The 14,720-nt window shown below is 39.3% G+C and overlaps 3 protein-coding genes across 3 annotated transcripts; 2 read left to right on the top strand and 1 right to left on the bottom strand.

Annotated features, from left to right (window-relative positions):
- The first annotated feature begins 1,178 nt into the window (after nucleotides 1–1,178).
- Nucleotides 1,179–3,065, top strand: LOC122292603 (WUSCHEL-related homeobox 3-like). The gene is made up of 2 exons (XM_043101035.1): nucleotides 1,179–1,874; nucleotides 2,567–3,065. The coding sequence occupies exons 1-2, from the start codon at nucleotides 1,500–1,502 to the stop codon at nucleotides 2,804–2,806; spliced, it is 615 nt and encodes a 204-aa protein (XP_042956969.1). The 5' UTR covers nucleotides 1,179–1,499; the 3' UTR covers nucleotides 2,807–3,065.
- A 3,584-nt stretch (nucleotides 3,066–6,649) lies between these two features.
- On the top strand, nucleotides 6,650–8,027 carry LOC122290952 (uncharacterized mitochondrial protein AtMg00810-like). Its single transcript, XM_043098612.1, has 2 exons — nucleotides 6,650–6,739; nucleotides 7,080–8,027. Exons 1-2 carry the CDS (start codon nucleotides 6,650–6,652, stop codon nucleotides 8,025–8,027), a joined length of 1,038 nt encoding a protein of 345 aa, XP_042954546.1.
- Nucleotides 8,028–9,780: 1,753 nt separating this feature from the next.
- LOC122291302 (putative respiratory burst oxidase homolog protein H) lies at nucleotides 9,781–14,300 on the bottom strand. The gene is made up of 14 exons (XM_043098976.1): nucleotides 13,766–14,300; nucleotides 13,502–13,667; nucleotides 13,370–13,418; nucleotides 13,163–13,276; nucleotides 12,253–13,059; nucleotides 11,580–11,675; nucleotides 11,381–11,496; nucleotides 11,193–11,295; nucleotides 10,907–10,998; nucleotides 10,667–10,826; nucleotides 10,437–10,574; nucleotides 10,223–10,351; nucleotides 10,057–10,135; nucleotides 9,781–9,952 (listed from the first exon to the last, which is right to left on the bottom strand). The coding sequence occupies exons 1-14, from the start codon at nucleotides 14,154–14,156 to the stop codon at nucleotides 9,843–9,845; spliced, it is 2,550 nt and encodes an 849-aa protein (XP_042954910.1). The 5' UTR covers nucleotides 14,157–14,300; the 3' UTR covers nucleotides 9,781–9,842.
- Nucleotides 14,301–14,720: the final 420 nt, after the last annotated feature.

Below are 14,720 nucleotides of genomic sequence, written 5' to 3'. Positions count from 1 at the left end.
GTACGGATCTTGGGTTTAAAAAAAAAAAACTAATACATGTACAGTACTGTCATGCAGTAAACATACTCTCTTGTTAGGAATTAATTTTTTAGTAGAGAAGAGAAGTGACAGGTTTACATAAAAATTTTATAAAATTCTATTTATAAGTTTGTTTTTAAAAATATTTCTATATTAAGGCCAAACATTTTCCACAATTTTGTCAAGGCGTCAAAGCATAGGCCTGTGCAAGAAGACCGATGACCCGCTCAACCCGAATGGGCAAACTCAACAAAAGTTGGTTTCATAGGTTCAAAATTAAATTGCGGGTTGTAATATTGGCACTAAATGTTTTTCAGTTGAAACCATGAAACCGATTAACCCATTGAGTTGCAGGTCTCTAGATTCCAGAAGAAAGAATGCGAGTATGACGTGTCCAGATCAAGGACGAACTGGACGGTGGTAGATCATAACTTATTGGTGTGGACTGCAAGATTATTGCGAACAGCGGCTGCCATAGGTTGGTGTGCTGCAGCTACGGTCGAAACCGATCACTAATAGGCAAAATCTCTCTTCTCCTTAAATCGATTATCCTTTCTCTCCCTTCCGGACTATCTCCATTCGCCGTCTGAAGGACCTTCAGTTGTTGCTCCCTTTGTTGCTTCTCCACCTTGCATGGCACCAGATCTGCACACTCTCAAAATGGGACACGAAACACGAACATCCCCCTATCACTAAATTACCCCTAGAGGGGGATAGGGCTAAGCGGAGCGAAAAGGGTTTTTCATGAGATGGGAAATGAAAACGATTAGCCCCACACGAGATTTGTGAATAAGTGATTGTCTGATAGCATGCGTTTCTTGTTTCTAAAGTCAGGTCATACGGGTTCAAACCGATTTGGTTTCATTCATGTCGAGTCATCTCGGATCAGCATTTAAAATGATATCTTGCGGGTTGAGTTGGGTACAAAACCGGTCTTATCAGGCCGGATTGGAGGCCTATCAAAGCATTAGCAGGATATATATTATGTGAGGCGCGCGTGTGGTTACGCGCTTCAACGGCAAGTATCATATTCTAACATTTAAGAAGACTTTCGTCTGAATCCGACTTTCTTTCTGCTGAGTGCTGAGAAAAAAACCCTACTAATCTCGTCTTATTCATTCTGTTGACAAAGTAAATAATAACAAGGTGATGATGACAGAATCATTCAAGCATTCTAGATTCACTGATCATCATGAGTTTTCCCTAGCTGGCTTAGGGAAACATCCATCAGCATGCAGTACTAGCAGTACTACTGCCACCTTTTCCTCTCATTTAACTTCTCTTTACATTATTTATCCATGATCATCATCTGCCCTTCTCTATGATCTAGATCTACCACCCTTTTGTCTCTCCCCTGGCTCCTATTCTACTGTGCCCTTCTATCTCTGCCATCTATTTATTCTTCACTTTCAACCCTCCCCCAGGACTACCCCTGGCCTTCCCAATTAGAAATTAACACCATTCAAGAGCAGGAAATTAAGATGTCCTCAGTAGCTTCGTCAAGATGGTGCCCAACCTCAGAGCAACTCATGATCTTGGAAGAGATGTATAGGAGTGGGATTAGAACTCCCAATGCTTCTCAGATACAAAAGATCACAGCCAACCTCTCTTTCTATGGCAAGATTGAAGGCAAGAATGTCTTCTACTGGTTTCAGAACCACAAGGCAAGGGATAGACAGAAGCTCAGAAGGAAAGTCAGTAGGCAATTGCAACTACAGCAGCAACAGCAACTCCATTATTATTACCAGATGAATCAGTCAAATGATCGATTTCCAGCTGGCTACTATGAGTCTCCTAGTTCTTCTGCTCTTCAACAACTTTTCTTCTTTGACAGCTCTGTTAGCTTTCTTCCTCAGGTATTAATCTTCATTTATTGTTCTTAAGTTCAACTTTCAGTTGCTAAGTTAGCTACACATTTTGATCATCTTGTATGAAGGTCGGTAAAGTAATATATTTCTCATTCGATTGCCTTTACGGACCTTGAAACAAGTCAAAATAAACTACTGCAAGGGATAATGTGGAAAGGGTAAACTTTTCCTTCAAATTGTTTTGAGAGTACTGGCGTTTGTCAGTCTGACTCCATCCAAATAATGAATTGGGTTCGAAATGCGAGCAGAGTCTTTTGCATGCTCTTCCTGTGGGCCGTAGGCATGCAAGAACACTCTGTACTTGAGTGCTTTTTATGTTGATTCTCTTTTCAGAAGGCCTTTTCTTTAATCTTTTCATAGAAAATCCATGGGAACAACTCGAGAACATCAATAAAATCTTCTGCTGCTCATTCCGATTAATTATGCATGATCTTTTCATCAATACCCCTATACCCACATGATGGCCACAAGAAGTATGTTTAGATACTTGTAAAATGGTGTTTCATGTTTATTTTCTCGCAGTAGTGCATACACCATTTCCTTTTTATCTCTTATGATTTTTTTAATATTAAAGATTTATTACAATGACCGAAAGAAGAAATTCGCATAGAAAGGCAAAGAACATGTGATTGCGTTCCTTTTCCCATGAACTCTTTTTTATGCTTTATATTTTGAAATAGGGAGGAGTTACAGGTGCATCGACACAAGCGATGAATCATACATGGAAGGTAGACATGATCCCTCAGAGGGCCGAATCCACGATGACAACGTACGGCTATGATGGGAATGCTACGGTACTGGAGATGGGTCCAATATCCAACTGTTGCACTAGACCCCTCCAGACCCTTGAACTCTTCCCTGTTACAGCCACCAATCTCAAAGAAGAGTGCAGTGCCACATCCAAGCAATATTGTCTCTAGTATTAAAATTTCTTGGTCATTATCCTCCTGCATCTCTCTCTCTCTCTCTCTCTCTGACTTTTATTTATATGTCTTGGTTTCCGTAATGCTTCTCTTCTAGGCGCTAGCTAGAGTGAGAAAGATCTCTTCCCATCTAACGAGTAAATTAGTAATGGGTTACTTGTCCCACAGCCCCACCTATTTGCACTGTGTATTTTCAGAAGTTGAAATCTGCATTAATGGGCTTGATAATGGCGTTTCGTTTTTGTTTTTTGTCCTATATGTTGATTTTCAGCTTGCCTCGTGCATCTTAAAGTTGCCATATATATTGTAAACTGGCACTTAAGACATGGTCAGGATCAGCTTTTTGTTGGTCTTCGGCCTTTTTTAGGACAAGTCAATGGCCCAATGCATTACTGGTTACTGCAATACGGTATAACTACGGACAGTACTAGTACTTATACTCAAACCCGATTTCAAAAAATTAAAATTCAAAAGGAAAATGTATATACTAAAATTTAGTTGACGCCATTAAATCAACGTTTATCTTAACAGTTATTAAACCATATTTTGTTTCAAAAGTTTAAACGAATAGGAAGAGATAATTTTAATTATTTAATTTATTAATTCCAATAACGATAAATCAGTACTAGACTAAAACTCGATTGTGATTATGCAGAATGAAATGCACTCTTATCAATTAAGGTCTACAAGAAAAGGTCGTGGGAAAGGGAGAATTAATGGAGAGATATATACTGATCAATCGACTATCGAGTAGTCTCACACATCGCCACCTTTAGGTTACGTTTGGGTAGTGAGGTGATCTCAGATGAGTTGTGAATAAAATAAAAAAAAATCGGTGAAAAAGTAATGATAAAATATTAAATAGTAGTAATATTAATAGTAAAAAGTAATGATAAAATATTGAAACACAACCTTAAATAGATCATACACTTCAATATCATTCTAGATGATCTCTACATTGCTCTCGGCTGCCACAACCAACATTAATACGGCTTGTAGTAGTACTTTCAATAACGCCTATATACTGTGTTACCTACTTCCTATTGATAGCATATTTCCATACTTAGAGCACAAAATCAGCATTTACTTGATTCTTGTAATTATCCCGTAATTTTTGTAATTAGTATATCATTTCCTTACATGCACAGTTTCCATAAATAGTCTAGCATAGTGTAGCTATATATATGTAACAATCCTCAGTGTAAAAAGTCAGATTTCTTGAATCAAAAGTTTGAATATTTTCTAAATTTGACGTGGTATCAGCCTAACTGAACCTCTCTCCATTACCTCCATGGCTTCCCTCTCCAACCCTCCTCTCTCTCTCCTTACCTTCTTCACCCTTCAGATTCCCTTAGCCTTATTCTAGTCTCTGGTCTCTTTACAGGAGATAACTTTTCCAAATGGTAAAAAGCCATGACCCGAGCTCTAAACGCCAAAAAAAACCTCAACTTTGTTGATGGCTCTCTTTCTCCACCCGACCCCACCTCAACCAACTATACCCAATGGAATCAAACCAAGGACATGGTCCTTACCTGACTTCTAAATTCCATTAGCCCAGCTATAGCCAATTCCCTTGAATTTCACATCGATCCTCGCGAGGTATGGCTCGACCTTCAATCCCGTTTCTGTCATGGGAACAATGCCTGTATATACCATATCAAACGTGAACTCTCATCCCTACACCAAAACACTTATTCTATTCATGAGCATTACAACCAAATTAAACAAATTTGGGATGAACTCAACCATTTACAAATGAACGGGTCTACCAGTTCTTACTTGGCCTCAACGACTCCCTCTCCCAACTGAGAACACAAATTTTGGCCATGGAGCCCCTTCCTCCTATCACCAAAATTTTTTCTATTTTATTTCAGGAAGAGCAGCAGCGCATACTGCAGATTCGGCCACCACCAGAACTTCCAGCTTTCGCTGCTCACTCCACCAAACCTCCCCTTCGTTGCTCGGAGTGCGGCAAACTAGAACACTTGCATGACTGCTGCTGGCGGATTGTGGGATACCCACCAGGTCATGATGCACGAAACCAACCCAGGCCCTCTCTCTTTGGTAAAGTTCCCTCTTCTTCCTCACTGGTGGTCAATCAAGCGTCCCTCTCCTCCTCCTCCTCACCAGTGCCTAGCTTGTCTCCAGATATGTACTAGAAACTTCTTGATTTGCTAAGTCCGAAACCCTCCTCAGCCAACTTTGTGGGTAACATTTCTACCTCTCCTTCTTTTGATAACCATCACGCGTGGGTTGTGGACAGTGGTGCCAGTGACCACATGTGCCACAACTGAAGCTTCTTTACCGAGTTGGTGCCTCCCTCCCATGAGCAACTCGTGATATTACCCACTGGCCATATTTTTCCCATTGAAGGTGTCAGCACCTGTTATTTGACCGAGTCTCTTCTATTGCACAAAGTCTATTTTGTCCCTCAGTTCCAATTTAATCTTCTCTTTGTCCCTCAGCTTACTACTAATAATTCTTGTATTGTCTCTTTTTCTTCAACCAATTATTTTTTTTAGGACCCACACTCGAAGAGGCTGATTGGAGCGGGTGAGCTTTGCAATGGGCTTGATGTGTATTAGCCCCAACCCATCATGGCACTCTCCGCACAAACTGCTGCTAATAAAGTCTTATGGCACCAATGCCTAGGTCATCCTTCCCGCTTAAATATTTCTAATCTTTTCAATAATCTTTGTATTCTTTCTGATTGTGATGTTTGTGCTCGTTCTAAGCACACTAGACTCCCTTTTTCTTCTCCAGTTAATCAAAGTACTTTTGCCTTTAATCGTATTTTTTGCGATATATGGGATGAATATCATACTTCTTCACTTTGTGGTGCTCATTATTTTCTTACAATAGTTGATGATTTTTCATGCACTACTTAGATCTATCTCATGCGATATAAATCTGAAGCTTACACTCATCTCATGCATTTTTTTGCACTTATCCAAAATCAGTTCAACACTATGATTAAAATAATTAGAATTGATAATGGTCAAGAATTCCTTTCCCACAAATTTCAAAACTACCTCCATGATCACGGCATCATTCATGAACGTATTTGTGTTGAAACTCTACAACAAAATAGAGTTGCGAAACGTAAACACCGACACCTTCTGAATGTTGCTCATAGTCTCCGTTTTTAAGCTCACTTGCTTTTGATATTTTGGGGTGAATGTGTCCTCACCGCTACCTATCTTATCAATCGTACCCCAATTCGTATTCTTGAAAATAAATCCCCCTTTGAAATTCTCTTCAAAATTTCACCCACCTATGATCATGTTTGAGAATTTTGTTGTCTCTGTTATGCTCAAACCCTCCATGCTTCCCGTGACAAATTTTCTTCTCGCGCCTCTAAATGTGTTTTTCTTGGCTACCCTAGCAATCATAAAGCATACAAACTTTATAATCTCGACACACAAGTCACCTTCTATTCTCGAGATGCTACCTTTCGTGAACAACAATTTCCATTTCAAGACATTCCTGACCTTACTCATAACTCCCCACTTGTCGTACCTCTTCCTGTCCCTAAGCCTATCTTACCATCCACTCCCCACACTCCTTCTATTACTTCCGACCCACGTCCCCCTCTTCCTTCTCTTCGTCCTTGTCACACCATTACTCGACCCGCATACTTTCAAGATTATGTCTGCCCAACTATACACATAGAGCCCACGGCATCCTCACCTGCTTTACAGACCTCAGGTACTGCTCATCCCTTATCTGCTTTTCTTTCTTATTCTCGTTTCTCACCTTAATTTTTTAACTGCTCTCACTACTTCTGTTGAACCTTCTTGTTATTCCGCTGCACTTCGCCATTCCTACTGGCGTGACGCTATGTCTGCTGAACTTAGTGCCCTCGAGGCTAATTCCACCTGGACCCTTGAGCCACTACCTCATTGTAAAAAACCCATTGGCTACAAATGGGTATTTAAAATCAAGCTTAAGGTTGATAGTTCCGTTGAAAGATACAAAACCTGACTAGTCACAAAAGGCTATACTTAAGTTGAAGGACTTGACTATCATGAGACATTTGCTCTCGTTGCCAAAATGACTACTATGCAGTGCTTATTGGCTGTTGCTGCTACTTAACAATGGATCATCCATCAACTTGACGTCAACAATCCATTCTTGCATGGTGATCTTGATGAGGAAGTTTACATGACACCACTTCCGCAAATCCCTTTACGGCCTCAAACAAGCCTCTTGCAACTGGTTTTTGAAACTAACTGCTGTACTTCTTGATGCACGTTTTTCCTAATCTCAGGCCGATCATTCTTTATTCACCTTGGTCACTTCCACTAGTATTACTATTGTTCTCGTCTATGTTGATGACATTCTGGTTGCTAGAAATAATATCTCTCATATTCAGCTCTTCAAAGATATTCTCTCTTCACATTTCAAAACCAAAGATCTCGGTCCTCTCAAATATTTTCTTGGTCTTGAAGTTGTTCGATCACCTAAAGGCATCTTTCTCAATCAACGAAAATATGCCCTTAATATTCTCTCTGATAGTGGACAACTTGGTGCCTGTAGCGCTCCCTTTCCCATGGAACAAAATTTGAAGCTCACCAATTACGATAGAACTCTTCTTTCTGATCCTTGTATCTATCGACGACTCGTTGGACATCTCATCTACTTGACTATAACCCTTCTTGATATTATTTTTGCACTGAATATTCTCAATCAATTTATGCATGCTTCTCAAGCTCCTCACATGCAAGCCGCCACTTGTGTTCTTCGTTATATTAAAAGCAATCCAGGTCAAGGTATTTTTTTCTCTTCCTCCAACGGTTTGCATATTACTGCTTATACTGATTCAGATTGGGCCAGCTGTCCCATCACTCGCCGCTCCACCACAGGCTACTTCATCCAGCTAGGTTCAAGCCCTATTTCCTGGCGTACAAAGAAACAGAAAACAGTGGCCCATTCTTCTGCTGAAGCTGAATATTGCGCTAGGGTCGTTACCACTTGCGAACTCACCTGGCTAAAACAGCTCCTCACTGATCTTGGTATTTCTCACCCGAGCCTTTCAGCTTATATTGTGACAATCAATCGACTCTACACATCACTCATAATCCTGTGTTTCATGAACGTACCAAACATATTGAGATTGATTGTCACCTCGTTCGTAACAAAATCAAATTTGGTCTCCTCACCACCGTTCATACTTCCTTTCATGAGCAAGTTTCCGACATCTTCACCCAAGCCTTAGGCCGGGACCTCTTCTACCATTTTCTCCGCAAGTTGGACATTACGGATCTCCATGCACCAACTTGAGGGGGCATATTGATAGCCTATTTCCATACTTAGAGCACAACATCAACAATTACTTGATTCTTGTAATTGTCTCGTAATTTTTGTAATTAGTATATCATTTCCTTACATGCACAGTTTCCATAAATAGTCTAGCATAGTGTAGCTATATATATGTAACGATCCTTAGTGTAAAAAGTCAGATTTCTTGAATCAAAAGTTTGAATATTTTCTAAATTTGACACTTCCCTTACTAATATTGTTGCCTTCGATCCATCCATATATAACTTTCACTCTTGTCCACGCCAACATTATTTGCATGTGCCAGCGTTGCTAGAGAAAAACCCTTGTATTGGCAACATAGGCACTTTCAACGTACTTTGATTAATGTTGATTTGTAGGTGGAGATCATTTGTTCAGATAGAGCTAGCAAATATAGATTGACTAGAAAAACGATCCGAGCCTTTATATAAAATGAGAAAAAAATTGTCAAGTACTTTAAGAGTAACTAATAATGATTGTAAAAATAAGTCTTGAATTGATCTAGCAAAGGGCAAAAAGTGAAGTGGAACCTAGTCAAAGTGAGTGGAATAATGATAGATATAGTCATAAATTGTATAAGCATCATGTACTCATTTTAATAAAAAGTGAGATCTATTATTAAAAATTAAATTTTTTTTTATATAAATATTATATTTATTTACTCTTTTTAAAAGAGAGTGCGTGTGCATTCTATGATTAATGTAAATTTCATTTCTCAATGGGTCACATGCAACAATTTGGATCAATCAATGACTCAATGGCACGGGGAGTCGGGCCAATTTTGGTCAAGTTTTATTAATTCAAAGTGAGTTGAGAACAAGTAAGGCTAGCAGAGGAAAGGTTCTTTTGCTTTGGGCTGGATCTGAAGACTTTGGGTAGTCGGTTCTGTTCTGGTTCATGTAGGATCATGAAGGAAGGTTTATTTTAGTTTATTTTTTATTAAGTTTTAAGCTTGAAGGAACGAGCTTCTTTCTTTTCTTTTTCGTTTTTTTAAGAAAAAGGGAAGCAAGGGCAACCAATATAGCAATCTTTTTTGGACGTGACCATAAGAGCCCCCCTCAGCTGCGTAATGTTTGGTTTGAGCTATAGCTACTACTAAAAGGGGAGCCCATTACCACAACATCTCTGAAATATCCAGCTAATCTAAAACTCATCTCATGACCCAAAAGTCAAGCTTTACTATCACAAGTAGTTTTAACTTATGTCTTGATTTGAACTTTTGACCTTAAAATCATGAAATACCAGCTTGTACCAACTGGGCTACCATCTTGGTGGTGAAGGAATGAGTTGAATATGAATATCTTTGATGTAATAATGCCTTGAATAGTTGTGCAGTAAAAACTACATATTTATAGGACTAACAAACTACTCTTGCGCATGGTGTTGCACAAGATTGTGGCCCGCTGTTGTTCTGTATGAACCATGATTTGCAAAAGAGAGATTCATAAACCTTTCTTCCCAGTTAGAAGCTCAAAGGATATCCCAGGAGTTTTGTGGCCCCATAGTTTTATCCCATAGAATATTAAAGGGCCATGAATGTGAGCTTGGCAGCAGAAGCAAACACAAAGCTAAACTATATAGATAATTCTAATCAAAATTTTTCTCTGCTTTGTACACATCTAGTTTGTCGAATATTGTCAAGTAGTAATAACAAGAGGAGGAACATCTTTAACTAAATTGAAAAAAAAAAAATCCTGTTTGCTAAACGTTTTGCAGCGTGGAAATTGCTAAACTAGAAGTTCTCCTTGTGGAAATTGAAGCGAGTTGACGAGTTTAGGCTAAATTCTTGGCAAAGTTTCTTTATTGGTTTTGTAAGCGTGGGACTTCCACAGTAGAACACACCTGAAACAATACCAACCATTAAGTAACCGACTATGAGTATCTTATAACTGAGGCTCCAGGGAAATCTTTATAGATTCTTCTTAAACCGTCCGAAAAATACTTACCTATTCGAGAAGATTGGTGCGCGTTTGCCAAGTCAGAAAAGACTTTCTTCCAGTTGGGTCTTGCAAAATGCGTTCGTATCTGTGGCAATGGCATGTTAAAAAACATGGATGAAATTTACTGCAAGTGAATGACATTGACATGACAGTTTGTTTACTGAGTTAATACCCGACTTTCAGAGAGAACATCAACTCCATTCTTAGCATGCTGTAGTTGCTGCACCATGGAAATAAGCGCAGATCTTGCATCTCCTTCTTCATAGACGCTAGTCAGGTAGTTGTGCATTTCTATTACATGCTGCAACATACACAAAGGTTCCAGTCAATTGATTAATGTAAATGGAGGAAATATGAACCGGAGCTGTTCTATGTTGGAAACATACATTGTGATCGTACTCTGCAATATCATCCATGACACCTTTAAACCACTCAAAGGAGCCTTGTTCCCTCGTTACCCAATAAAAATATGCTCTTTCAGGACACTTTTTATTTGCTCCCAAAGAATTGCTGTGCATTGAATCCTGCAATAGTTTAGTCTCTTTTTCAATGTCAATACCATATACGTTCACACACCTTGAATCAATATATATACCGGATTTTTATTTCTACTTACATCTTCAAAGTCATTTGGCTTAATGTGATTTAAGAGATCTTTTATAATGCTGATGAATGGAGTAGCCCCGATACCTAGACCTATGAGCAAAAGGATGTCATACTTCTTGTAATTCTGAGCTGGCGCTCCATATGGTCCCTTGATGAGGATCCTTGGATATCTGTGACAGAACAGAGGAAGTTTGAGCTATGATACCACACCAAGAATTGTGAAACGTTTTGTCTAGGATTCTCTGCTCACCCTGCTTGTGAATGCTCGTAGTTTGGATGTGCTTTAGTTTCCATTCTCATGAGACTTCCTCTTCTTGCTTGGGTACTTTGGGGCTCACAGACCTGCATTTTTATTTTATTTTATTTAGTATGCATTAGAGGATAAAGAATTTGGAGTAGGGGCTGAATGGAATGTTTGAAAAGGTGAAGAAATCAGGCACAAGGAATCACTGGAATCCTATGATTATGATTCAAATTACATCTCAGGAAATATAACTTGGTATTGCGGTTTAGGAATGATAATATACACAAATCACCTGTGCAAATCTGTTTTTGAGCTCTTTAGTCCAGTCTCCCAAGGTCCGTATATGGACACTCAAGTAGTCATCTCCTGGAGCTGAAGTGATGGAGAAAGGATGCCTGTAACAAATGAGAACTAGAGTGAGTTAAAGAGTTATTGCAGCATGTTTAATTTCACTACATATATATAAATCTTATTTATTACCATTCAAAGCTTGATATATTAGGACATTTGACAAAAAGGTACATTCCACTTTTGTACTTAAATCCTGGAGGCTTGCTAATGTATAGTGCTAAAACATTTCCTGTGTATATAATGGCCTACAATGTGCAAGAAACAGGATCAGTACGATGTATTTTTCTCAGTTAGTGGAGAACTTTGTCGTGATGTTGATGGTACTTACCTTAATGACGTTGACTCGGTGATTGATTTCGTTAATTATTGTAGAAGCTCTCTCACTAGCATAGAATAGTACAGGTACAACAAGATACATCCATGTCTGCAGAAAAAAGAAATGATCATACGCATGTTTTCAGCACACTTTTCAGCTATGGCCTGCAATCAGGCATAAGTATCAAACTAGATAGTTAGTGGTTCTTGGGGATAGTTTAGAATATGGATTGTAAGTAAGAAACAACGTTTTGTGAGATCTAAAAGGAGTTTTGGAGACATTAAGACAGAGAAGTGGTTAGGAGAACATGAAGGCTGAAATGTTGCAAAAGCTGGTATACTTGCAAGCCGGTGTCAAGGGCATGCTCTCCACACCGACAACATGGTAGAAGTTGATTTGTCAGATAAATTTCAAATTAACACTAGAAAAGGATTAGGGGAACAACAATGTCTATTTACAAGTCAAATGTAAAAACATGCCCCCTACATCGATAACATGACATGCTTTGATTTGTAAGAGAAATTTAAATAGGCAAATCAAATCTTAGCATTTCATCGGAATAGAGGATTGTCCTCTGTACTTCATAAAAAAAAAAGACCATTTCGTGATTGATCAGTTGGAGCATGCTCAATGTAAAAGTGCTAGAATATACCAAGATATATCTAGTACTGAAAACCTTACTTACCGTCTTATGGTGCCAATCCTTTGTGAGGAAGAGGAAATAGCCGTGTATGACAAAGAGGATATAGGCCAGAACCAGCAGATGATGTGCATACCAGAAGGAATTGAACCCCGCCAAATGGTGGAATGGCCATGGTAACTTGATGACATTTTTCCTAAACGAATGCAGTGCCAGCGTGAAGGAGAAAGTCATTATAACGATCATTAGAATGCCGGATAGACCTGGGATACTTTTCACCAAATCTACATAAGTTGGCTGCTTGTAATTGAATTCGGACCCAAGAATTATCATAAATTTCCCTTGTGGGCATGAAACCAATCTTGGAAAATCACAACTCACATGCATTATTATGTGAACAAAGGTTCCAATTGCTATTGCTAGAGCGACCAGCTTATGGAAGTTTATACTATCGTCGAAGGGAAATAAGCTACTGAGAAAAGTTGACCTAAGCTTAGTAAGGGTTTTCCTGCAAACAGGAAGGAGGATGAGAGCCATATTGAACTTTAGGGTCTCTGCAGCACCCTTGGCAATGCATACACAAGAACCCATGACTTGGAATGCCCCTTTGTGCCTGTATTGGTTGAACTTCCAGACAAAAAGGACCAAGTTAACCGTCAACCACAATGTTATAACCCATATTCTCCTCCAGTTTTCATGGATAAGCTCTGTAGTTTCGGATACGAATCTGCTAACAGGAGTTCTGTATTTCTTGGGGATCATGGCTCTTGTTAGAGTTTGTGTTTTCTTGGAAAGCTGTTTGTTTTCTTCGGAGCTCACCATTCCCCTTAGTAGAGTTTCTAGCTGCCACATCTGTTTATACCAAATATTTAGGAGAAATTCTTTTACTCTACACACCAAGATCGCTAATAACAAGAAGAACATGAAGAAAAAGAGCTCTAGTAGAATTGAATACCTCTATATACCCTTGATGGTCAGGGTCAAGCTCTTCCATTATTAAAGCTGCATATTCTGCCGCTTGCTTTTTAAGATTTGCTAGTTTGTTTGCTGAGGCGCTCAAAACTATAACCTTTTCCATAAGGACTTTTAGCGATCAAACACAGAGAACATTGGAAGAGTGAAAATAAATATATAAAGAACTTCATATGGCGCATTTACTCACCTCCTTCACCTCATCCTCCGACAGCTTCCCATCTCCATTCTTGTCACACCTGAAAAACCCCATAAACATTAAAATCCTTCTGTTTTGTATGTCTTAATTGTGTCCGTGTCAAAAAAAGGAAGTTCCTTTTACATGTCAAAGAATATCTGAAGCCGGGAATCGATGTCGTGATTAGTCATGTCTTCCCAATAGATCCTCAATTCTTCCAGAGTAATCCCGTTAGCTGCACTAATCCTCCGACGCCTAGCCAAGGCATCGTATAACTCCCCAGCAAAGTCCTTTGATTCTACTCCCATTCCTGCAAAACAGAAAGTCGTGAAAGTCCCACCTTGTGCTCGCTTCCAAGAACAAAGAAGAAGATACCAAACGTGCACATCATGTTTCTGATGAACTTACCTATGCAGGTTGCAAATTTGTCTCTAGAGAGCCTCCCATCAACTGCATGCTGTTTGAAGCGCCTCTCAATGGATTTCCATGCATCGGTTTCCTTCCCTGTTATTGTCCTGTCAAGGAAACGTAAGCTCTTAAGCCCTCTTGCAGCCCTTGATGCCATCCTTCCCATCCTAGGAACACTGCCCTGGACTCCATTCCTCTTCCTTTCACTGCGGTTGCTTCTCTTCAAGAGTATTTCATTGGAAGATTTCGACATTATGCTCTCCGTCTCGTCGTCGTTGTCGTTGTCGTCGTCTATGGGAACATCCACCATTCGATCAATCTCAATGCTTTGAAGAACCCATTCCGATGAGTTCTCACCGACCACCATTTCTGAGATGTTCATGAACACCATGAAGAAACAAAATATATGAATGTGTTTGTCTCTTCGGCTTCGCTTGGTGAGAGGATTGACAACTTGGATCAATGAAGAAGAAGAAGAAGACGAAGATAGAGAAAGGAGGACGTTGCAATTGGAATGTCAATTTGAGAAGGAGAGAGAGACAGACAATGGGTGGGGCAGCTGAAATTGGTGAGGAAGGAATGAGAAGTAATCAAAGGTTTCAAGTTAGCTGTACGTCTAATAATAGATACGAGACAATTTGGAACTTTTATTATGTTCTGTTTTCTTTTGTGTTCCGAAATAAGACCCTTGCATGTTGCCTTAACATAGACCTTCCAACTCTCTGCATTCTTTGAACCAATTTAATTATGTGTGTGGGAAATTATGTATTCTGGTCAACCAAACAAAAAAGTAGAAAGAACAAACAGACACTGAAAAGACAGTACAAGTTCGAATGTTGGAGAATGTGAGTTGTGAGCACGTCTTTGTTAAGGTTCCCCCCGCATCCCTGAAACTAATATACTTTTTGTATGAGTTACGAAATGAACGTGCTGTTATCAACAACGTCTTTGCACG

The sequence above is a fragment of the Carya illinoinensis genome, chromosome 13, assembly GCF_018687715.1.
Source record: "Carya illinoinensis cultivar Pawnee chromosome 13, C.illinoinensisPawnee_v1, whole genome shotgun sequence".
Classification (NCBI taxonomy): domain Eukaryota; kingdom Viridiplantae; phylum Streptophyta; class Magnoliopsida; order Fagales; family Juglandaceae; genus Carya; species Carya illinoinensis.
Note: the sequence above shows the minus strand (reverse complement) of the source record. Positions and strands in the feature narration are given on the sequence as shown.

Bases quoted from the DNA above. Each gene is read 5' to 3' on its own strand.
- LOC122292603 (XM_043101035.1), top strand. From the start codon at position 1,500: ATGTCCTCAGTAGCTTCGTCAAGATGGTGCCCAACCTCAGAGCAACTC. The intron at 1,875-2,566 runs GTATTAATCTTC...ATTTTGAAATAG, and splicing joins CTGTTAGCTTTCTTCCTCAG to GGAGGAGTTACAGGTGCATC.
- LOC122290952 (XM_043098612.1), top strand. From the start codon at position 6,650: ATGTCTGCTGAACTTAGTGCCCTCGAGGCTAATTCCACCTGGACCCTT. The intron at 6,740-7,079 runs GTATTTAAAATC...TCCTAATCTCAG, and splicing joins AACCCATTGGCTACAAATGG to GCCGATCATTCTTTATTCAC.
- LOC122291302 (XM_043098976.1), bottom strand. From the start codon at position 14,156: ATGGTGTTCATGAACATCTCAGAAATGGTGGTCGGTGAGAACTCATCG. The intron at 13,419-13,501 runs GTAAAAGGAACT...GGGGTTTTTCAG, and splicing joins CTTCAGATATTCTTTGACAT to GTGTGACAAGAATGGAGATG. The intron at 13,277-13,369 runs GTGAGTAAATGC...CTTATGGAAAAG, and splicing joins CGGAGGATGAGGTGAAGGAG to GTTATAGTTTTGAGCGCCTC.